At 44.1% G+C, this 25691-nt stretch overlaps 1 protein-coding gene across 4 annotated transcripts in view; it reads left to right on the top strand.

Annotated features, from left to right (window-relative positions):
- Positions 1-25691, top strand: part of LOC138504311 (dual oxidase maturation factor 1-like) — a 375710-nt gene that overhangs the window by 313164 nt on the left and 36855 nt on the right. For all 4 annotated transcript variants that reach the window (XM_069624720.1, XM_069624722.1, XM_069624721.1 and 1 more), the window contains 2 exons: positions 7524-7658; positions 9169-9382. In XM_069624720.1, the coding sequence (XP_069480821.1) occupies positions 7524-7658; positions 9169-9382 (349 nt within the window). The remainder of the gene's footprint in view (positions 1-7523; positions 7659-9168; positions 9383-25691) is intronic.

Genomic DNA, 25691 nt, shown 5'->3' with positions numbered 1-25691 from the left:
TATTACATGGTTTAAGTAGGTGGGAGCATTTTCATGGAGGCATTTAAAAGTGATGCACAATGTTTTGAATAAAACTCTGGCTTTGAGAGGAAGCCAGTGGTAAGCTCTTCTGGTTTTGGATATGTGAACAGATTTTCTTATTCCAAGGGCAGCCCTTAGGGCTTTATTTTGTATCATCTGTAATTTATTGAGGTTGGTGTCCGTGGTGCCTAATAGTAATATGTTGCAATAGTCAAGTCTTGATAAGATCAGGGCCCTGGCTAGGGTGATGCAGTTACAGGGGGTCAAGAATTGGCGGCTGAGATAAATGAGTTTGGAGTTGTAGGAGGTGGAGAATGAGAGTGTGCTGATGTGTTTGGTCAGGGAGCGATTGGAATCCAAGTAGACTCCTAATGTTTTGACATGCTTAAGAACTGGGATGATAGTGCCGTCTATATTGATGGTAGCAAAGTCTGGCTGGAGGGCATTTATTTTGGATTGGGAGCCCACAATGAGAATCTCAGTCTTTTCATCATTGCGGCAGAGGCTGTTTAGAGCCATCCAATTTTGGATTATGGAGTACATTTTATGTATGGTGTATGTGTCTTGTATGCAGTTCCCTATGAGAGTGATCAGGATCTGGGTGTCATCTGCAAATTTGGTGTAGATGACACCCATATCGTCCAGGCTGAAAAGAGGAGCTTTGTGTATGCGTTCTAGAGTGTGGGAAAAAGGCTGGATCCTTGTGGGACTCCAATGTGGACCGGTATGGGGTCTCACGCTTCTTTGCCTATGGACTCTCTGGATGTTCGTTCCGCAAGGAAGGATTTCATACAAGTTCTTGGAGAAGTTGAAATCTTTAGCTAGGGAAGTGCAGAGTTTGTTATGGTCCACAACATCGAATGCTGCGGAGAGGTCCAGTAATAGTAAAATACAGTTTGGCGGCATAATCTCCTGAGGAGGCAATAGCGTTCCCTTGGCGGGACATGGAGAGGGTGGCGTTGAGGTAATCCCCAAGGGTCTTTACTGCTGATGAGACAGGGGTCAGGATGTTATCAATGTGGGAGGCTGCGTATTGGCCATTGAGGTTTTTTACAACTTCTGAGGGTCCAACTTGTAGGATTTCAGTTTTTCCATTTAGGCACAGGCAGTTTGCCGCCATCCATGCCAGAATTGTGGGGTAGGTGTCATTGAGGGTGTTGGAATCGTCCTCGTAGTTACCCGTGAGTGGAAGTAGAATCTGGGTGTCATCGGCATAGTTGGTGTAGGCTATGCCGAGGGAGACCAAAATGTTGAAAAGGGGCCTCATGAAGATGTTATATAGCATCAGGGATATTCATGATCCTTGAGGTACCCCACATGGAACGAGGGATGGCGAGGCACTGATGTTCTTTGCAAATACTCTCATTACTCTTCCACCAAGAAAGGGAGCGATCCAGTCGGTAGCTATAGGGGAGAAGTTGGCAGAGGTAGTGAGGTGGTGGCACAGGATTTTGTGATCGACCAGGTCGAATACAGCAGATAGATCCAAAAGAAAGATAAGTGCAGGCTTTCCCTTATCCCTGATCTCATCCCTCTGTTATATTAAATCCAGCAAGGCTGATTCTGTGCCATGGCCTGGGGGGATCCCGGACTGCTGCATGCCGAGGATGTGGTTGACTTCTAGGAAGTGCTGGACTTGCAGAAAGGCCGTCCGATCTAAGATTTGTTGCAAAAGGGGGACAGTTGTGATGGGCCTGTACTTGGTGGGAATAGAGGGGTCTAAGGATTTTTTATTTTTTTAGAAGTTAGAAGGGGGAGTACCTGGGCATCCTTAAGGCTGACAGGCACGGTGCTTGATGAGAAGGAGGCGTTCATGAAGGTGGTGATGAGCGGTGCTAGAGAGTCCGAGCTGTACTTGGAATAGCGGCAGGACATACATCTCCTTTACACCTGGAAGGTTTTAGACTTTTGATGATAGCTAGAACTTCTGGTACTGAGATCACCTTAAAGTGAAACTGCTGGATCAAGAGGTTAGGGAGGTGGAGGTAGTGGCTGAGGCAAGGGGGGTGCAGGGGTTGGCTTGATTGTTCAGGACGTTTGCGTTCAGAGTGTGGATTTTGTTGAGCATTGCTAATTGGATGTTTGTGCACAACGCTTCATCCTTGGTAAGGGTGGGGGTCTTGAGTTCCTTGAAGATGGTAAAGATCTCTCAGGTGTCAGACCTCGCATTGGAAATTCTGGTGCTGTAGGATGTGGATTTAGCTGATACAACTGCTAGCTTAAAGAGCGTGGCAATTTTTGGGAATTCACCTTTCAGAAATTCCGACGTTTTTTTTTTTGCCACATTAGTTCTGCCTGGCGTTTCTTGTTGCACAATTCTAGTAGGGCTGGGGTAAACCAAAAATGAGAGTGTCTGACCGGTTTGGCTTTAAGAGGAACTAGCGGGGCAATGGTGTTAACTGCTATTGAAAGGGTGGAGGCATATATGTCTGCTAATGTGTTAGGGTCATTTGAGGAAGGAGGCTTGAGGCTGGGTGTGTCCAACCATGGCAGGATATTTTCTTTATTAAGCATCTGTGAGATGCACGCGAGAGCTGGTGGCAGTAGTACAGCAGTAAGCACAGGTCTCCTGGGGCGAGGGATGAAGACATTGATTGTGACATTGCAGTTAAGGTCTGCAATCGAGTCCAGAGTGTGGCCTTTTATGTGGGTAGGGTTGTTGATGCAGTGCGTGAAGCCTAAGGAGTCAAGGGCTTTGGCCAGTGAGGAGGCATGGGGGTCTTCTGGGTCACTGAGACCCAAGTTTAAGTCTCCTAAGAGGATGATTTTTGAAGAAGCTTTGATGTTATCCTGTAGGATGTGGAGGAGGTTATCTTCAAAGCTTAGTGTAGGGCCAGACGGGCGATAAATGAGGTGGATAGTAATGGTGCAGGTAAGTGTGGGGGACAGCTTAATGGAGACGATGTCTGTATTCTCTTCGAGGGTGTTGTTGACCTGCCTAATGGGAAGCGAGATTTTAACTACGAGGGCGACACCACCTCCTCTGGAGGTGAGCTAGTCATTCCATAAATTGTGTAGCCAGTGGGAATGGGCAGGACCTGAGGCATTGTGAAACCAGGTTTCTGAGATGGCCAGGGCATCAAGGTTATGGGAACTGATAAGGTAATTGATCTTGAGGTCGTGAACTGATAAGGAGCGGGCATTGATGAGTGTGCAGGTGAAGTAGGGCTCCTTGACTATGGGGGAACGGCCTGGTTCTTTGTGGCTAGTCAGGGTAGGGGCAGCAAGGGGTATCCTAAGCATGGGGGCATGTAGGTTGCCTGGGTGAATGGCAGGGGGAGAGCTGGCCTTCCTAAGGTCATTATTGGGTGTGGGGGACTTCCATAGCTTGGCGCCAATGCTAAGGGAAGCCGTATTAGGGCTGGGCCTAGTATTGTAACAGTCATCATTGGCAGGTGTATTTTGGAGGGTGACTGTATTATCATACGACATGTAGGTACAAGGGGCTTCAAGCAGGGAGTGGGTTACGGTCTCAGAACTATTGGTACTATCAGGCATGCTCTGGATGGGGCAGGAATCAGTAGCAGTGGGGCAGTGTGCCTCTACTGTTGTAGTAACGTCAGCAGGTGTACAGGATACCTACTGGCATGAAAGGGCTTACCGGCAATGAAGGGGTGAGCAAAGGTAGGCATGTTAGTAGGAAGTAGGTTATTTAGTGATGGCTGGACCATGAATGTTGGAGTTAGCTGTTGTAAGAGCAGTAATTGAAGGAGGAGCACCTGCGGTCCTAACCACATTTCTGCAGTAGCAGGCAAATAATTCCTTTAAACAAGTAATCAGAGGAACTGTGGGTGTACACGTAACAGCATTCATAGTATTAGTAGCATTGACAAGAGTAGTGCAGTGAGTATTATTGTGCTACCTAACGTTGGCAGTCACATCATTATTAATGCAGGTAATCACAGGCATAGTGTACACATGAATCAACATACATGCAATTAATAGCATTGACCCAGTTGCTACCGTTCAGAGGCCGAGCACTGCAAGGGCTGTGACAAAGTAATTTTCAGAGGGGCAGGCGAATCTGATGAGGGTAATAAAAATTACCAATTCGAGTTCATGGTGGGTGTGCCCAGTCCAGCAGTACTAGCCAGGGAATCACTGCGGGCTACATTCCACTCATCCCAGCGATCACAAAGCCACCCCCAATAACTTGGAAAACAATTCACCTCATTCAATCCAATGCTGTGGCTCCACCTGGAAGAATGGAATTCCTTTCAGAAATATCAGCCTGGAGTTCGTCCTCCACACCCCCAAAAACTGGGATTCTCCAAGTGGAAGTGGAAGGTTTCGGCCTCAATAAGATGTGGGCCCGACAACCAGCCCATTCTGCTTCTGGAATAAAATTGCAAAAACGACCAAGTAGATTTGAAAGTTTCATATGTAAGTTAAATGTAGCTTATGGGAGTTGGCCATTGCACAATATTTCTTTTTCCACTGTGTCTTTTTATAGTTTAACATTATCACAGAACACTTTTGGCTGCAGTTGCACAGTGGCGAAGTCTAACTGAGATCAGGTTGTGCAATGACAGAAAGCAACAATACTGGAGGTTGATAAAAAAAAAAAGTCCCACATTGCAATAACGTATGCACTGGGTTCCCCTACACCAGTAGTTGTCAAACCTTTTATGTTGAGCCATCCTTGAGGCAAAACATCCTTCTGGCTCACCCCCCCCCCCCCAACTAAATGCCAGAACTGCTTATATTTTCTATTAAACACAGTTGCCGTCTTCCCATTTGACGGAGCCTCGCTCCTCCCCTGGACATCCTTTGGACCCCCCTAGGGAGGCCGTCCTCACCATTTGGATACCACTGCCCTACACCCTGGGATCATTACAAGCCAACATTTAAGATCATCACACGTAGCAAATTGCATGCCCTTCATAAATGAGTTAATGTATGCTATAAAAATATACAGCGTGTATTGCCTTAAGCCGGAATTACCATCGAGCGCTATAAAACAATAACTGCTTCAAAATAAAAATTATACTGTTTTATGGTAGCTTTCTTCGGATTCATTTTATTTGATTGGCTTTTTGTTTACCATTTCATTATGAATAGGTTTTTTATATTGCTTTATGGACAGCCATACAAAGTTTGCATATGATGGTGCGCTTTGTGTTAATGCCAAACCATCTTGGCACATATGTTTGTTTTCCAAGGGGTGTTTGCCCTACAAACCTCAGTGGAATGCCTCTGTTACAGGAAAGGTGTCACATTGAAGGATCCTTACGAGCAGGAGTGTACTGGGAACCAAAAGAGGCCCTGTAAATAATGTTCTAAGTGGTCCGATATTACATAGTTTCATCAAGCCCAACCCTTTTCCTATGGGAAAATTTGGAAATACCACTCAAAAGAGGCCCAGGAGGCAGAGTCCTGCCGGGTAAACTCCAGAATTCCCTATGGCCAGTCCAGACCTGCTTACGAGGCTTGAAATGTTGCATTCTTGTTACTGTAGGTGATTGGCAGTCTTCTGGAATTCTTGATAGGTGAATGAACATCCTTCTGGAATTCATTCTAGTTGATGGGCAGCTTTCTAGAATGCTTGCTCTGTGATTGGCAGCCTTTAGAGGGATTGTTAGGTGATTGATGCCTTCTGGCATTCTTGATAGGTGATTTTCAGTCTTCTGGAATTCTTGACGGGTGATTGACAGCCTTCTGGGATTCATGCTAGGTGATTCACAGCCTTCTAGAATGCGTGCTATGTTATTGGAAGCCTTCTAGAAAGATTGCTAGGTGATTGATGCCTTCTGACATGCTTGATAGGTGATTTGCAGTCTTCTGGAATTCTTCCTAGGTGACTGATAGCCTTCTGAAATTATTGCTAGGTTATTGACAGCTTTCTGTTTTATTGATTTTAACTGTTATTAAGAATACTTAATTTTTAGGGAAGTGCAAAGCACAATCTGACAAAACAGCAACGATTGTGCCACCTCAGTGTTTAGGATTGAAGGGTAGAATAGACGCAGGTATATCTCTTCCATTTCATTTTGTATCCCCCATCACAGTCCACCCAGCTTGCTGTGATTACGTCAGGCTTTTGCTCCAGTTTCCACAAGTATGGTTCCGCTTGCCTGTTTTTTTGCAATGGCGATGAGAGCAGACTGGGCCGTGGTAGATCTGATTAAGGCGCCGATCATCATGGGGGACCTCTGCGAACTGTGATCACGGTCTACATATCTATAGACCCCGGTCACGTTGAATGCATAGTGGTTGGTTCTGGTTACCTAGTGTGTAAATTAAACTATGGCCTTCAAGAGTATTTAGATTATATTGGTCAACCGGATGCTAGAGCCTTAGGTTGGCCACGCTTCAGATTGCCAGTTTCACAAAATCTTGGACATCTGGATGAGATAGGTGTGTCTCCCCTCTGTGGTTTTGGCGAGGAGACCACTGTGAACCTCTTTTTGGTATGTGATCTGCTGAAACCAATGGGAGTACAGTATTTGAGACCGCTCTTTAGTAAAGCAGGTAGCCAGCCGTACAACCTAGTATGCACTGGAATTTTGTGAAAGTACTGCGGACCGTCCAACTGTGGTCTGTCTAGCCCAATATGTCCTTCGTGCTCGACTATCCTGCGGAAAAACGTGCTCCGGGGCGATTGAATTACTCATGCTATAGAACATGGAATCCAGGAGTTTTTGTTTTGATGCGAGGTAAAAGAAAATGCTATTAGGACTGCGAGTGCACTCTCCCTATTTTGAAAGGCATATTTTTCTATGTTCTGTTTTTATATTTTTAACATGTGCTTGATTATGACTATTTTAATTCTGTATTTTATTAATATTTGTACATTTTAGGATTGTTTGATGACCTTTGATGGCTTTTAAATGCCGAATTAACTTTGATTTGAATGATTGAATTATTATTGATTGCCATTGTGGCGGGGTCCTTACACAGGTGGCGCACACACTCACACCATAGGGGGAATATATATATATATATATAAAACTGGGTAAGGCAGCAGAATCGTGTGAATTGCGTCAACCACCAGATCAAGAGTAACATCACAAAGTAAATCTACTCCAGAGTTGCCAATATGCCAACGAGTGATGGGGATGATGATGATGATGATGATGATGATGATGAAGAAGAGGAGGACTAGGATGATGGTGAAGATGAGGATGATAAGAGTTGGTTTGTACATATGTATGTAACTGAATTGATTTTGAAGGCAGCTCTAACCCACTACGATTTCTTGGTGCACCAATTAGTTGGGATTGTTTGTACATGCATGTGTTAAAAATGCCCACTTTGCATGCCACTACATCACCTGTCGCTGTTGTTGTGCACGTATTTTTCTGGGGACTGGCAGTCATCCCTAGTATGTGACATGAGGTATCTTGATACCTCCATGTAATATGCATCACCTACTCTCCCCTGCTTTGACCTCCTCAAAGATACGCAACAGTGCTGCATGTCTCATTGCAAGCCCAGGTTCTCTGCAAATAATAGATGCATTTTTATGGATTTAATTTGGCTATTTCTTTGAAATTTGGCAGCGGTTAACTTCACCAGCAACTGGGAGACGGGCTCGGTCAACGTAAACACCACGTACAAAGCCTTCAGCAACATCATGATGAACGTGGACGTTGGCCTGCGGGTTGGACTGCAAGGCCTCAATATCACGCTAACAGGTGGGCATCTTGGTCGATGGCAACCACGAAGTTGGAGGTTGAGCTGAACACCTAACTGCAAGATTCTTTAGACGGCAGAAGCCGGGCTCCACTTTGGAGGTCCAAGGCACCTCTGTAGGGCTTTTCAGACGTAAAGCATTAAACAAAAGAGGGGTGGTCCACAAATGAACCAATTGAAGATCTAATTTTGTAGACCATGGAACGGGTGGCTATAGTGGACTGAATCAAGAACAATCAATTAATCTGATAAGGAGTGCACAAACATGTTCTAATTGTAACTTTATTTGTAGACCAATAGGTCCTACATAGATGTTGGATATTTCCTTTTCACCAAATGGAGGTAAAGCATTGCCAGTGCTTGAACATGCATGATCCATTGCATCCGTTCAGCATGTGTGTCATCGGCCACACTGAATGCAGAAGATGCTAGTCCCAGCTTTAGATATCTCACCTACTGTGCACAAGGGGGTAGTTCAATTTTCCTGCACATTCAGCCCTTTATTTCCTGTGTTATATTGTGAAATTATTTTGGAGCAACTACAAGTTGAAATGACTATTGACTTTTTCCTCCAAATCTAAAATGGGAAAACTAAATGTAGCCACTTGATTATTTAAAAATGTGTGTGCAGGTGAAGTGTTGTCTTATGGTAACTGCACATGGGCAAATCATATTTGCACGGGGATTGCACACGTGCATATGTGTCATAAATACTGCCCTAAATATGCAAACAGCTTGAATGAGCAGCTGAGCAATAAAGCTATGCAGTTCAGGATGCATCAGTAGTGATGAACCGCTTGCCTTTTGGTTTATTTCAAAAAAATATATATATTTTTCAAATTATGTCAGCCAGCGACAGCGTCCCTGAGGGGTGCAAAACGCTATGCCCTACTGATGCCAGTGCCAGCCTGCAAGCTGCTTGGCATTGGGATAGTCCAGGACCAGCTGGGCCAGGGAGATTTAAAAAAAATGCCTTTGCAAAGTGAATCATTGGATGTATACTATAAGCCAATCCTCAGCATTGCTTGTCATGGCGGAGGTGTAAGGTTTACTGCTTCCTTGTGCGTTTCTAATGATAAGCTTCATATTAATTTTCATGCAGCCTAAATATCTGCACCAATTAATCCAAACATGTAGGGTATCCCATTTAAAGATGTCTGCCGGATATGGCACACTGGATGCAGAATGCATGCTTTGGTGATGCCCTTGAAAGATTTACAAGTTATTATAAGCTCGCAGAAATGTTTCTCCTCACATAGCCAACCTACCATGATGTCCTATATAGGCCACAAGTTCGTTATTGTGAGTGGCTACAAGCTCTATTCACATTCTGTACTGCAAATACCTCAATGCAAGATGGACACCACTCCCTACCAAGAAGGTGGGGTCAATCGGTGGCACAGTGCCTACCAGTACTATTGAGCCATCGAGCCAAGATCCATGCATGCAGAGTGGCACTCTGAGCCCCACCCTGGCAATGGCCTCATCCTGTCCCCTCTTTACAACTTGCAGGAAAGCCGATCCACCAGATGAACGAGACCATCGACTACAACGAGAAGTTCGAGTGGACGTTAGGGAAGCACTTTGATGAAGATTACTTAGAAGCACTGGAGCGAGGCCTCCCCGATCCCATCCTGTACGTGGCCGAAAAATTCACCATGAAAAGCCCCTGTGCAGTTCAGAGCCAGTACCGGGTCGCTGCATACTACGCGTCTGCCATGATGTGGTAAGGTTGGCCAAGAAGAGCAATGTGGGCCATGAGTGGCTATGCTTGACTGTCTCTAAATAGGCCTTCAATATGCAAACATTTCATGCAGAATACAGGCTTGCTTCCGGTGTCTGTGTGTATTTTGTGGTTCTATGTGATTTGACCCCCAAAAATTAAGTGTTACATTTCATCCCAGGAAGTTTCATTGTGTCATTTTTTTCTTTCAATGATCTGGAACCCCCTATGACCGCTTCCCTCCACTCATCCACCCCATTCCCCACCATTTAGACCCCTGCATACCCTCACCTGCTCTTTACGAATATATATATATATATATAATTATTTATCTAATTTACCCTGAGAAAAAAAACCTACCGGGAAGAATGTTGCCACGTCCAAATTGTTGGGGATGAAACCACTGAGTGTGATATTTTGTATACAAAATATCTAAATGTATACTTATGCAAATCCCAGAGAAGTTCATGACATATATAGTGTCTGTGTCCTCCCATGCCTACTCTAACACTGAAGACCTTACCTAGTCTCTAGCTCTCTTTGATCTCACACTACTATTCTAGGCCTATACTTGTCCCATGCTCCTAATTCTGACCCCCCACACCAAACCAAATGGAATTAGTATCAAGTATTCAGCAAACCTTCTGGGATATGCCTCCCCTTTATTATTGATGAGCATCAACGAGAAAAGGCTTATCACAAGAACTCCATCTTCACTTGCGTCGGTCCACCTTCTGTAGTGCATTCACGCCCCTGGGGCTCTTCCACGTCTCTATTATATTAACCCCCTCTGTATGCTCCTGCAAACGTCTTTATATATTTAAGCCCATTCATCTCCTTTGCATTATTTCTGGCAACGTCTTTCCACTCTTTTTGGTGTTTCTAATCTCCCTGATGTTAAGTTCACGGCTTTGTCCTTACGAAATGTTCACTCTCGTGTGTTAGGCAAGAATTGATGTAGTAACACTGTGTGAGACTACACAACACTTATCTACTTGGTATTAGGTAACCCACCTTTTGGTATACGGCTGTACTCCACAAGTTGGTAGTGTGACTGAGCAGCCAGGCCTATCTCAAGATGGGTAAATGTGCGCTGTAGAGCTGTAACAATGAAATTCGCAAATACAGGTAGCCGTGGGCAAATACAGGTAGCCGTGAGACACTTATACTCAAGGTTTCAGTTATAGTCATTTATTTAACATACATTTTTAAATATGTGTTCTTTAAAAAGGGCAATATATGTAACAATCAAATATACTTTAAAATACTTTTCCAGAATCAGCATACGTTTTAGTGGCTACTCTTTAGAGATGCTTGTTACACACTTCCAACACCCGGAGGTGACTTCATTCACAAGGACAGTAATGGCATTTATATATCACTAGTACACTTTGCAGATTCTGAGGTTGCAGAAAGGAAAGGTTAAATGAAGGAAAAAGGTTAAACAGGTTCACAGTGCATGGGAGTATAAAGTCTAGACAAAACCTTTCCCAGCAATAACAGTCTAAAAACAAGTTATCACCTCTGAGGGACAGGAAATATTAAAGTCAATGGGCTAGAAGAGTCTGCGGGGAGCCAGGATAGCCAAAAACAATTGGAGCACAGTCTATGGAGCTGAGGCACTTTGTAGGTAATAAAAGTCTTACAAAAAGTTAGAGAGTTTTATAGAATCACTTGTAGGGTCACAATCTGTTACACTTGTGGAAAGCAGAGTTGAAATCCACTCTAAAAAAAGTAGCTACTGCAAGTCTCAACTGAGAAGAGCAAAACTAAAGACACTGAGATAAGTACCCCAAGTCTGAACAGTACCTCTGGTTTGAAGAGGAGTGGTCCAGCTGGATTATGTCCTGTTGCAGCGATGCAGATCCTGGGTTCCTGAGCCTCAGCCGTGGGGACAAGAGGGAGGATGTCTGGAGGACTCCTGCAGCAGTCATTAGGAGGTTGTCCGCAGCTACGGGCTCTTTTCGTATCAGCAGCACTTTTTGGTTTCAGTGCGCGGTAAACAGCACCACAGCGGATCTTGGTTACCAGTTGGGCTTCCTTCACTCCTTGAGTCATGGACTCTGGTGAGAGGACTCGAGCTATGGTCGTCCTACTTCTGCAGGGTCCTTGGGAGACTCCTGGAGCTTTTGGCCAGATTGCAGACGTTTCACTCGACTATGGATTTCTCGACCCCTGGCACTTGTTTCCTGCAGCAGAAAAGAAGAACAGCAAGTCAGGGAAGATGGTCCAGTGGAGTTAGTCTCTGTGTTAGGTGGTCCCACTAACCCAAGGGAAAAAGTCGTCCCTTCCAGAGCTTCTCTTGTTGATCAGAAAAAGGAGTTTCAGCACAGCAGCAGGGCTTCACTGGGCAATTCAAAGGTCCAGGAGGATGCAGCAAGCGTCATTGTTTCGTTGTCGGGTGTTCTTCCCAGTGGTTGACTCTGCCTCTAGTGACAAAACTCTCGCCTTTTAAGCAGGATCCTCCCATTCATGCACAGCCTAGGCTGTCACTCAAACAGCTGGGAGGCTGTCCTGAAAGGACAGCCAGCCAGCCAATCAGGACTGGTTGCATGCAGGCACTCCTAGAGATAAAGGACAAGGGAGTTGCGGGAATCTCCCTCACTTCCTGCCCTTCCAGACACACTGGAGCCAGAGGCGGGTTCCAGGACTGAAGCCCACCAAAGGCAAAACAAAGGGCTCAAACCTGGCTTGGCACTCAGAGTAAAACCCATGAAAGACCTCACAAACAGAAAATAGCGGAAAAAGACGACAGGGCCATTTGCACAAAACAGTCACCCATGGGTGCTGTACTGCAGCTGAGGGTTCAGCCTGCGGTAGAAAAGCACAATGGTAGGAAAATTAAACCACTGCCACCAGCCATTTAAAGTAGTGAAGGTAACATAAAAAATGTTACATGAGAGAGTAGGATAAGGGGCTACTAGGTAACCCCCAGACACTCCACTTAAGATGGTGTGTGCTGGACCTACAAAGAGAAAAGATAAGTAAAATCAATTTCACTTTACTATTCTTGGGAACAGTAGTCCTCACAAGAAAAGGTATTTAAGCATTCTGAGAAATCTATATGATTACTCTGTGACACTGCACTGAAGGTGCTGTGTGTCACCATACAAAACGTAGATGCCTACGGAGTTTATCAGACTCGAAAAACAGAGGACACACCTAATACAAATCAGGTCAAAACACATGAGAGAGTGAACAAATGGTTTCACTCACTCCAGGGTAAAATTGTAAAAGTCCTAAAGTCCAGCAAAAGAACTGGGGGTCCCTAAGGTTCAACTCAATTAGCACAGAAATGACAATTCTCCCTAACATCCGGTGAGGGAGCGAACCTATGGAATGTATAACAATATAGACTCTCGTGTGGTCAAATCTATGTTCATTCAATTACTGTTATTTATTTATTTACTTATACCCCAAAGCCCATAGCAAGGGCGAACTCTGTTGGGTTCTTCTCCACTACTAGAAGGATATGTCAGTCAATCGATACACTGTATTCAGATAAAACGTATCCATCAAAGTCACATATAAATCACAGATTCAAAAATAGAATATGTGAAAAGGTAAAGTGTCAACATTCCTCAACAGCCTGTGCAAATTAAGCCGTTGAATAAGATAGAAATAATCATGATTATTAGACTAATAATAGGTTTAAAAAACCAGACCATTATATGCACACCCACCACAGCAAATGCATATGCACCCATAGCAAAACACAGTACATAAATCAGTGCTGCAAAGGCCACATTCCCATTCTAATTATCATGCTACAGAAAATGGAGACAATTCATGATCCCTATATGCGCTGCTTCAAAGCTAATGCATATTTTCAAATGCACAATACGTTGGATTCCAGAGTGCTAGCATCACTTGAAAACACAACAATACTGAAAAGAAAATCTGTTAAAGTTAAACTGAAAGTTTGGAATATGTTCCCTGAATGGTTAGAATGGTCAGCGGTGTGAACACATGAGGTGGCCACATAGTCGAGAGGATTTGGAAAACACACCTGCAACTTGAACATTTCAACAAAGACTATTGCTCCCAATTAGTATTTTTAATGGATACAATATTTATGTGGATAAATGGGGATATGCGAGGTTGGTGTGGTTGAAAGGAAGTCTGATCAGGCCACCTGGAGTTTGTTTGAATGACACTGTTCCCCCCCTTGTACTTTAGGGTACAGCTCAAGGCATATTGCCTTCTCTGATGTGTCCTTTCCCACTGAACCTTAGCTCACAGTACACCACTACTTCACACGGCTCCTTTTAACAGTAGCATGGATGTGAGCTTCCGAATATTTTTAGAGACATGGTTTCCTATGTTCCCCCATGATCTGAGCTGTGGAAGCGACCCACCTCTCTACTGTGCATGCTTGTCTTGCGCCTCTTGTTTCATGAAATCCAACTCGGTCTGCCCAGTGTTGTTGTCAGGGCCTTACGTGGAAATCGCAATGGGAAACACCATATTTCTTCGCCAAAACTTTTGGGTATGAAAACGTTGATGAAACCTCACCAAATCTGGCATGAGTGTTCAGCTGCGGCCGTATCAGTTGCATGTCATACCCACGGAACTAATAAACAAGAAGTAAGATTACATAGGAAAACATTTTATCTTTAAAGTTTCATGTAACTTTAACTATAGAGTTCTGGGTGAACGGAAGATAAGCCATTCAGGATTATTTTATTATTTTGTAATTCTATTTTTTGTGTTTTCTAGTTTTTCTTTGAGTATAATTTTTCAATGTATTTTTATTTCTGAAATTGTCAAAGCACCTAAGCACATTCTAGCATATTGTACTCTATTACATAATATAAATACAAATAAAATAGATTGCCAGAGGCAAGAAGTTTTCTTGATCAGCTAAATTCTTCAGTTAAGATCTTCTTACTGAACACAACCATTTCTTCACTGAAAAGCCTATTGTGTTATGACATGTAATGTTACTGGAATTTATACTGTTCCCCGCTGCCATTTGCATTTTCTCCAGGTGCTCTGGCAGATCTGAAAGAGGGTGAGGTTAGTGGGGAAAGGGAAAATGCAAGATTGCTTTGCTGTTGTGTTGGCACGTGCAGATCAGAAGCACCACTGGGCTCTGTGCAATTGCCTGTTTCTATTGTCTAGTAAGTTTAAGAGTTTAGTAAGAACCTATGGTTATTAATAACCATATAGAGCTAATAGAATGCTTTTATGCTAGTCACATCTTGCCATTTTGCCTATCATCATTATCGACTAATGATAAAGTAATTTTGTAGAGACATGCTCTTGTCTTCCGCTACCTCTCGCTTTCCTAATTTTACCAGCTGTATTACAGCTGCAGCAAATGCAGCTTGAACTACAGCCTGGTATAGATGAACTATATGTCACCGGACTCCCAAAGACATCTGTCACCAGACAATGCCCCGGTGCCTTTGTTAAGCCCTTCGCTTCGCTCGGGCTTGTAACTATAGGCCCCAGGGCATTATCTGACTCAGTAATGCCTCCGCGGCTTGGGGATTATTGCTTAAGTGAAAGCCAACCTCAGAGGATCCAATGGTCATTCCTCCGCAGCTTGAGATTTCAACCATCTACCTTGAATTCTAACACTGTTTTCATAATTTTCAAACTCATTCATTAAGTAAGAATTGCAGATTGCATTTGTAACATGAAACATCCCCTCTCTTCACCCCTTCCCTCCTCTATTTAAACCCCTCTCATCTATCCAAATTTCTGCAGATTCAAACGTGAATACTTCCAAGCCTAGATCACTAAATAGCTTCACATTTGAGCAGACCCTTTCCGTTATCAGGGGTGAGACAAAGGTTTCCAGACCCCAATTTGTCTCACTGTTAAATTCAGGTAGTTCTATGCATACAATATCTTCAAACGTGAGTGAGGCCAGGTCCAGGATTATATGTAGCAGATTCGCAGCAACCTTTGTCACTATCCAACTGGAACAACACATCACCACAAACGGCCCGCTCGGTCCCTTTCAATCTTGCTTTTGACCTGGACAGAGCACTAAGACTGCTACTCTTCACATCCTCGATGACCTCCACAGTGTCACAGACAAAGCACAGACAGCACTACACATACTCCTCAACCTCTCTGCAGCCTTCAACACCATTGACCGCACCATTCTACTAGACATTCTAGCCCACAGGATGAATCTCTCTGGCAACATACTGCTGGTTCACCTCCTTCTCACTGACAGGACACACTTTATCTCCATGCCCGCTTATCGATCAGACCCCACCCCTTTCAAGTGGGGGGTCCTATAAGGCTCCTCCCTATCGCCACTCCTCCTCAACACATATGTTAATTCTCTTAGACAGACCTTTAGCGAACACAACATCAATTTCCACCAATATGCAGACGACACACAAATATACTTCCAAATGTCATCCTCTTCATAGCTCCATACCATCCAAACCTGTCTCTCCACCATCACCAACTGGATGGCCACCCACATCCTCAAACTGAACCCTTCCAAAACAGAATACCTCCTCATCTTCCCCCGCAGATACAAACCTGACCTCACCCACTGAATCCAAGAACTTGCCATGGACAACCCACACATATCCTTCTCCACACCTGTCAAATCCCTTGGCTTCACCATCGACCCCCACCTTTCCTTCACACAACACATAGCTGCAGTCACCAAAACATGCAATCAACCACTACACTTCCTATGTAATATCAGACATATCCTTCGTCCTGGCAACTTCAGCACCACAGTCCAAGCACTGGTTTCCTCTAAGCTGGGCTATGAAAATGCTCTCCCAACTGGACTCCCCAGCAGCACCATTGCCCCACTGCAAGCCATACAAAAAGCAGCAGCCAGACTCAACCTCCACCTACCCAAACATTCACATACACCCCCTCCACCCCCTCTCTCCCAACTCCACTGGCTCTCCATAACTCAGAGAATTGCCTTCAATGGACTCTGCATTGTATTCAAAGCCATCCACCTCAGAACTCCATCTTTCCTTCATGACAAACCCATCTGCCACACAAACACCAGACAAGCCAACAAACACCTTCTACACATTCCGCTCTGCAAACTCACATGCATACAAAAACAAGCCTTTACACAATGGGCACCCATGGCATGGAAAACACTAGCTCTTCATTTACCCACTGCACCCTTCAGCGCCACTTTCAGAAAGAGCCTCAAAACATACCTGTTATCCACACATACCCCTGCCTTCCTCCCCTGCTATTATTTGTCTATTCTAATCGTGCTATCCTTTCCTGAAATCATTTTGAATGTTTTTTTTTTTTTCTTAACTTACACCCTTTTCAATTGTTTAACCATATGATGTGCTCCAAGACCCTCTGGGTAGGGCCAGCCCTAAACAAAAATTCAAATAAATAAATGATCACATAGCATCTGCCGCCCAGGTGTCTGAGTTAACGGCAGACAAAGAAAAGGGAAATTCCTGCTTGGTCTTGTTCGTCAGTGCAGGAGGACTCGGGACCAGAACGCCTGCTCCTCAATCATCAGTTGTGCTCACTCGAATATGTGTTTCACTTCTCTCTCCAAACAGCCCATCCCCACCATCACCACCCATCACCAACCCTGACGCCCAGCAGCAACATAATGGACACCGGTTTGCAGCAACTCATCCGTGTCACCATAGACCCCATCAGCACTCCATCATCCACACTCACATGAAAACCGATGCTTGCCAACGTCCGCTCAGCATTCAACCATGCAGCAGACATTAGAATCACATCCCCACACACGATGTGGACGCCATCTACATCACCCAGTCCTGGATGACATCCACCTTTAACCACATCATAGACGTCCTCAGTCTCAACAGCTGAAGCAGTCTACAAAGAGGCCGTCCAAACAACAAGGGCAGAGGCCTTTCCATCATTCTCAAGGCATCGTGGCCTAGCACCCAACTAGAAGTCGCCACCATTGGCTCTTTCAAATACCACTCCTGTCACTTCCCACTCTCCCCAATGGGCACAATCAGCTTGCGCCACAAATACAGACCACCCAAGCCAAACACCTCTTACATCAGAGAATTCACAGACTTGGTCACCACCATTTCTCATAACAACATTTTCCTCAGTGACTTCAAAATCTCATCAATCAAGTCCACAAAGGAAGATCTCCACTGCATTCTTGAAACTGAACCAAAACATCTTATAGCCTGCGCCTGCTCTCTCCAGCAATGCAAACCTCAGACTCGGAATGAGCCCCATCTGCCCTTGCATAGGTGGAGGAGACCCAGGTCTAGTCTTGTTTGTCACGGAAAACACGCTTCGAGTGCCTGGACACCAGGATCACACCCTGCATTGCGAGACCATCCTTAAAAAATAAAAAACACGTAAACTATCATGGCTTCTGGATGTGTCTGAGAAGACTGGAGAAGCAGACCTCTCCACAGCTCACTGACAATCAAGTGAGCACAAAAGGAAGAACAAGAAAGGGAGCTTGTTTAACTACGGAGCAGGATTCCTCTTCCTGTATGGCATCTGGATCGGGTGAATCAGGCAAACAAGATGAAGGGTGATTGGGTAGGTGCTTTATAAACAGAGCAGCGGCAGGCTGTACGTTTTATTTAAGGTAAAGGGCCAGCATGCTTGTATATTTCCTGTACATGACACCCGCTCATAGGATGAAGGAATGTGAAAAGGAAGATGAACAAATCGGCGTTAATGAGTGCAAATTAGAATGACTAATTAGTCTATTTAGAAAAGCAACATGGAATTACTTAGCACTATAAATATATCATGCACATTTTAATCCAAAAATAAATGCAGTGATGGAGCGCCACGTGATATACTCAAGAAACTTGTTCAGGCGGAAAAGGTTTATTAATAATTGCATTAAATCCCGTATGTAATTGTCAATGTCTGCATCTTAAATGATACGTTTTAGGTGCATCACTAAATCAGTGGTGCAATTTCGGTTGCGTTATCCTTGTCCAAAGGGCCTGCTTGAAAGAAATCATCTGGAATCGAAGGAAATTTCGGGGGAAAACCTATATCTGTGAATTTATTTATAAATCCTCTGACTCAAATTCGGCTGATGTTATCATCAACGCCAAAGATCACCAGAGAGTAGTATACACAATTTTAAGAGGGAATTCTTTTGTTCAATTCATGCAGGAAAGCTTTTTTAGGTCTGTCTAGTCAATCTTTCCTTGCTGCCAACGAGAGCTAATGAAGATCCATAGAAGAGAAGGGCAATGGTGTCAGTCAGCTGCTCGGTCATGCTTAACGAGGGCATCCTGCTGAAAGCTCTGTTACTGCTGTGGCCTTTTTGAAAGGGCTGGCGGCGCTGTTTGAGCTGGCGACAGATTTGCTAAATGTTATTTTAGAGGGCTTAAGTTGTGTTTTCACACTGCTTGGCACATTAATCTTTTTTCACTTTTATGCTGCTAGGGGAACTCTACATTGTGGAGAGATTTGCTGAACGAGTCTTTTAAGTTCATGTTTTGTTTCCCTGCTTCTTGTATAGTCTAGTACCACATGTTGTTAACAGATGGTGTTGTTCAGTCTGGTGCTGCAGTCTAGTAATACATGGCCAAACACTGACAAATACTTTGGTTCACCATTACACATGGAAATATTGCCCTCCGTCTGTCCCGGATAAGAAGAGCTGATAAGTTAGAGAGGAAGGCCTGCAAAACACAGAATAAGATAAGCAAGAATCTCCCTGAAAAACGAGCAAAATGGCCGCTGATGTCCCATTTCATCGGATGTAATTTAGGGCTAGAGTTGTAGAATGTTGCTTGCAGAGGGTCATCATTATTATTTCCACTAATGTGCTGCATTTCTATGTATTTGTATTCTTTGGAAAAGGTCTGAATGTTGTATTAAATGTCTTACCTTTTGTTTGTCTGCTACCTGGTACGATGATAGTTTTTCACTTTTTTTGCTGCTAGTGGAACTGTTTACTTTGGCGAGTGATTTGTTGAGTTATGCTTTTTAAGTGCATGTTTTGTTTCCAGTCTGCCTGCACAGTCCAAATGTGGCAAATAGGTGGCGCTGTTTAGTCTGGTACAAGCAATGCTAAACACTGACAAATACGTTGTGTGACCACAACAGCGATGCATCTTTATCAGCTGTTCTGGCCTGGGGGATGGTTAAGATAAAGTGGAGACCTGCAGCACAGAGAAGAACCAGAGAATCTCCCTGAAAAAGGAGCAACATGGCTTGTGATTGCAGAGGATGAGTCATTTTGTAGAAGCTAGGGCTAGAGTTGTACAGTGTTATCTGTTTAGTCTACCCTGCCTCGTGCACTCCGCCTATGTGCTGCATTTCTTTGCATCCTTTTTCTTTTGCAATTAGGGCCGGCTGCTCCATGATGCATGCTGCAAGGCTAAAATAGTGACGCATTTTAAGACAAAGGGCTATTCTAATGTGAAATATCATGGCACCGTTGTGTTCTGTGTACTATAGCATTTTGCAATACTGTGCAGCCAGGCACCACCACTTGGTCGCACGAGTAAACTATTAGAGGCTTTAAACATTGGATTGCAAGATTGACTTACCCTGTGCTGTTAATTGGCGGTGCTATGCAATCTGTCCATAAGACATTTCTACGGGAGTCCACCACCACACCTGGTTAATAGGTGGGTGGGCGGAGTCTGGCACAAGTAATGTAACTGCGGCCACTCTACCCTTGCATGACCTTTGTCCAGGTGAAACACAGGGATATGAAGCTGTGCTTCTTGATGTTTCATAGACTTGTTCACAGCATTGGTATTGCGTTCCACCTGTGTGATGCATTCATATCTATTGTACTTATTCTTTGGCAGCTCCATGATACATGACTGAACACTGGAAATATTTGGCGAGGAGGCCATTCTGACATGTGTAGCTAAGCTTCCATGTTCCTCTACGTACCACTGCATTGTGACGTACTGTTGAGCCAAGCACCAGCCATTGGTGTGCAGCAATGCTCTGTCCCAAGCTTTAACATTCATCACTGTGCAAATGGGCATCGGCATTCGATGAGTGAGGTTGCAGAACCGTAGGCCCTTAATTGGTGGAGCAATGCAATTTGGCCCTGATGCGTGCCCGCAGCAGTCGAGTACCATCCATGGCTATTCTGTGCCGCAATGCTTTCTCGCACAAGTACTGTACATGCAGACAAGCCATGTTAGTCCACTACTGTTGGCCTACAATGCAGTGTGAGATGCTCTTAGGAACGGGCATTGGATCGATGGGGGTGCAGTATCACAGGCTGTAATAGATGGCGCTGTGCACCTTCGCATAAGTATTGGAAGTGCAGCCAAACTAAACCGGTTCCTCGGTTCCCTTTGACATGATGATGCATCGGGTTGTGAATGTGTGCTTCCTTATTTATCCCAGACCTTTGCAGCCCTCTGGTTGCAGTTTTGACTAATTGATCACTTGTAGAATTGACGTCCTCTGTGTATTGCTGTACATGAACAGCTTTGGAAAACAGACACACATATGCAGAGCCGGCCTTAGGCGGGGGCGAGCCGGGCGACCATCCGGGGGCCACGCCTTCCAGGGCACCATTAGCCCCCACCACGCCAACTCAGGGGAGTCTTTCAAGGGCTCCCCAGAGCTGGCATTGTGGGAGAAGGCGCAGCAGGCGACCTTTTACTGTAAAATGTGCCCGCGACAGTGGGTGATTTTAAATGCGCCCCTCCGCCGTGGGCACTTTTCATAAGAAAAGGCGCCATTAGCCCCACACCACGCCAGCTCGGGGGAGTCTTTCAAGGGCTCCCCCGAGCTGGCATAGTGGCAGAAGGCGTGGCAGGTGCCTCATTGTCATTGAATGAGCCCACAGCTTGTGAGGAGGTTAAAAAAAAATATTTAAAATATTTAAAAGTGTCCCATCCTGGCCTCGCCCCCTTCTGCCCCGCCCCCTGTGAACCAGGGGCATGCGGTGGGCGAGGGGGGGGCACGCCAATTCGCCCAGGGCGCTGCTGCCCTTAAGACCGGCCCTGTTGGTGCTGATGCAGAAATCATTCTGCTTCTGTTTGTTACTATTCACACATTTGTCATTTTACTCAATTGTCTCTGCACACAGAAAAGTTGCGACACACATATTTATATCATAGAACACGAAGGTCAACTCCTTAAACACTTGCGTTCCTGTACACATGTGTCCAGGGTGCTATAGCAATGCTAGCAGTGAAGGAGGAGCATATGAGACTCAAGCATTCTGGGTGAAAGGTGATTTGCAACACACACATCCCATTTTAGCCCTAACCAAGCTGTAATATTTCTGCGTGCCTTCACGGCCCTATGTGTATTGCCATTTCTCAGGGAATAAAACAAAGTTTGCCACTATAACAAACACAATTGCTCTCCGAATTGCTGTGTATTCACATATTGGACAATCTGGAATGACAATTGTACACACCAGTCTTGGCCACCATTACACATTATGGATATTACCACCATCCTAGCCCATGCAGGAAACTGGCAGCATGGGGTTGACTGCAGAGGGATTCTTAAAGACTCAGTTTAAAAACAGAAACTTAACAGGAAATTGTGGAAAGTCAACATGAAACCTGCAAAGACCCCTCGTGAGTCCTTCTTAATGGCAGCGCAGGTGATGACATCCGTTGGATTCCAAAGGCTGCACAAACCAATCTCAACTCTTGAGTTTTCCCTGTAGCTTTGGGATAGCAGGTGATTAAATTAACCACCTAGGACCTTTTGCATTGCATCCCCTGCTTGGAAAAGTGAGGTGGATAAATCCTCATCCACCCCCCCTGCCCCATTTTAGAAAATGGGGATAAGTCCCCAAATGTCCTCTAGCTCGTAGGCCCTTACTTCACTGAGTTTTAAGAATGCCAGGAAGCAGATATACGAACTTAGCATAGAGGGGCTGGGAACAGTTATGATTTTTGCTGTATTGGAATCAAATCCTGAATAGTCGGGAACCATATCTGGCTGATCGATTTGACAAACACCCTTTAGGTCAAGAGAGTCCCTGAAGTCAAGGTTGATAAGTAATGCTGTGCCAAGTTAAAAAAAAAATACTAGCAAAGCCAATTTGTGAAGCCAGACCTATTGGCATTGTGTTTGTATTGGTTGTGCTGATAGCTTACACCATACCCTAAGCATTACTTTAGTAGATGAAGCAAAGGTCTATGCTGTTCTTAGTATTTATACTTTTTATTGTTGTGCTCAGAAATGGCTGACGTGTTTCGACTCTAGGTCGTCCTCAAGGCATTGTTAAGGTTCAAATGTTGCCCCAATAGGTGATGCTCCAAATTCCGGTGTTCATATTCTTTGCCAATATCCTTCCTTTTAGTAGCTGTCAGTATGATAAACTCTTTGGATCAGGCGATTATTTAAAACTGTGGTGCACCTTCAAAATGCTTTTAAAGTTGCCTGGTCACATTCCTTGTTAGGCATTTCAATCGATATGTAAACTTACCTGGCTGCCATGCTGCCAGCCAGGGAATTCCCCCCAGCCAGGGAATTTTCCATATGGATTGAAATGCCTAACAAGGAATGTGAGAAAAAGGAGGCTTTGGGCATTAAATGTTTGCATATTCTAAGAGATATCATACGCAGGCCACTGATTTTACTAAGATTACGTTTTGGCAACCATTGACGATTACAATTACATGAATCTATTAAATCCGTCCAACTAGGAGATCGGCAATGCCGTGCCAAATCTTCTCCAGTAGGATCCTCTTCAAACGGATGTTGTGGGGACATTTGCCATCTAATGTCCCTAATTCCTACAGGACTTTAATGTTCCTTCTCCCATGATGTCTCTCCTCCCATGATGCCCCTCCGTCCAGGGGTATTCATAGAACATGGGGAGAGCGGAACGGAGGTTGGGGGTAACCTTGAGTGGTCTACAGTAATGAGAAAGAGTTATGTCTGGACTCACTGTGCTTAAACACTAAAATGTGTTGTAATGCACAATTTATGAAGACCCAAATATTTCCACATTTTGGACCACCTCAAATTTTGGAAGCAACTAAACAATCAAAATAGACATTTGGACCGTTCTAGATTGACAATGATGGTACAGCTTGACTATTGTAACCACTCAGGGTCTCGGCTTTGAAACATATTTATAATTTGTATGATGGTACCTCAAACAGTCGATATGCGCGATGCAATGCCTGTGTATATTTTATTTTATAACTGTATCTACAGTCAAAAGTATCAGCCACTGTAATGTGGGTATGTTATGCATCCAAATCTTCTGTTTACAGGATGTTCTATTCGTCCCTCAGGAAATCCTAATTTTATCATGTGATATATTTTCCTTACACATAGCTTGACTCCTGAAGACCTGGTTGAGACTAATGTAGAGCCCCTGCTACATGGCATTAGACCACACCTAAATCTCTGAAACAAATCCATTACCAAAAACCAGAAAAGGCAAAAACATAACCCCACCACCTCCTCCCTCCCATCTCATCCTTCCACTAACTCTTTCCTACTAAAATCCTGCACCCTTACACTCCACTCATTCCTATCAGATGACCCACCAGGACTAGTGTAATTAATAGACTGCTACCCTACACATCCTCTATCAACCTTCTCCAATTCAATTGATGCTTCGCAATAAGGGGCTGCTCTTATGGCTAACCTGAACCCTGATATACCCATCACCAAAAAACACAGGGCTTTCACATCGGCACACAGTTACTGGGCACTTCTCACCTGCACTCATCAACATTTTTCTCCATCTGCCTTCCCGATGTCCAACTAACTCCCCTACCCCTTTTTCTTACAGAGCCATGCGCAGTGAGGCAGTTTATTGGCGGAAGGGCGCTATATAAAACCACTTACCTTAAACATCAGTGCTATTATGACTTCCCCCATTGTTCCTGAGCTTCCTTCCACATTGTCTTGACCGCACACACTCTTGTTCTTTCTCCTGTTTTTTTCCCCTGTGTCTCCCCGTTTTTGTCTTCAGTTTACTATTTTGTTTTTCTATCATTGTTTTTTGGTGCATTCTTTTCTCTAAACATTCGATCCCTTTAAATGAATTGTGTTCTTCTACTATACTTCCTGCAAACCTGCTGTTTTACAGTATCTTGTATGTTTTAAGAAATGCATTAAGTATTTTTGAACAAAAAGCTACGAGGATGCCTCAGACATGAAATTCCACTCAGTGTAACTGGATTAAACATTAAAAATCAATAATCCTAATCAAATCAGATTGTGCAGAGTGGATTGATAAATAGATGATGCCTATGACCTTGCATTCCACACATTATTCCATGTCGCAGATTTCAGTTTACTTTCACACCCGGATGGAATTATATATAACCCGGCGGATGAGGCACCAAGCCTTCGACTTCACAAGGCATTTTGCCCGAGGGCGGTGGAAGTTTCCCAGAAATGAGGTGGCATGGTGTCCTTTCCTCATGCCCCCTACTACTCATGCCACTTTATAGTACAGTGAGTGTCTTCAGAGTAGTTGCAGGAATGAGCCAGGCATGGCCACAGGGAGAAGGACTTTCAGTACCAGTCAATTATTTGACGCACCAGGGCCCCTACCACTGTCCTCGAGTCTCTTAGTGCTAGGAATTGTTTTATTGTTTGTTCTGTTTTTATGTATAATGTATAGGTTTGATAAGATAAAATACAGGAACCTAAGCAAATTCAGTAGTAGGTGACTTGCTGCTTGTGCCACTGTACCACAATATCTAGATGATAAGAGTTTAGTTTTGTGAAGAGGTTTTGGTTCAGAGAATGCTGATGTGGTGATGTCTTCATCTGGTTTGGTGATTCTGACACCTCTACTATAATTAGGTGTCTGTTTAAAATTGCAATCACTGTTTCATGAAGTCGATTTTTGATATTTCTGGTATTCTAACAATGACATTAAGTTTACTCACACTTCATGATATTTTACTATAGGGAGCCCTCAATGAAATATTCTTTTGGTAGATGTTCTTTTTGCGATATGCAAATCATTTGGGCGGTTGGCATCCACTGCTTGAATATGTTCCTTTGTGATGACTCGCAAAGCTTTCATGACGGCTCTGGAACTTCAGATGCAAGTTTCTGTCATTATAATTCTGAATTTCCTAATTATGCCTGGTGTTATATCACCTAGGGATTTTACGAATAAGGCAAATGTTACTGTGGAATTCCAACATCTCAGATGACCAAGCAATCCAGGAATCTCCATGTTAATTGCCTGGTTGCCTGCTTCAGCCTTTCTTCTGGATTTCTTTACCAAGGATTTCATTATTCACTGTGCTCAGCGCCAATCATATCATTCTTTCTCTCAGCAAGTTGAGCAAAGAAATATTCTTGAAGCAAGGTGGTAATTCAGTTTTAAGATACCACAGATCCAAGCCTTGATACCTTTTAATGGATGAACTGGTCATATTATGCC

This window comes from Ambystoma mexicanum, chromosome 11 (genome assembly GCF_040938575.1).
Source record: "Ambystoma mexicanum isolate Mex_15411 chromosome 11, UKY_AmexF1_1, whole genome shotgun sequence".
NCBI lineage: Eukaryota > Metazoa > Chordata > Amphibia > Caudata > Ambystomatidae > Ambystoma > Ambystoma mexicanum.
The sequence above is the reverse complement of the archived record's forward strand: the minus strand, read 5'-3'. Positions and strand labels throughout refer to the sequence as shown.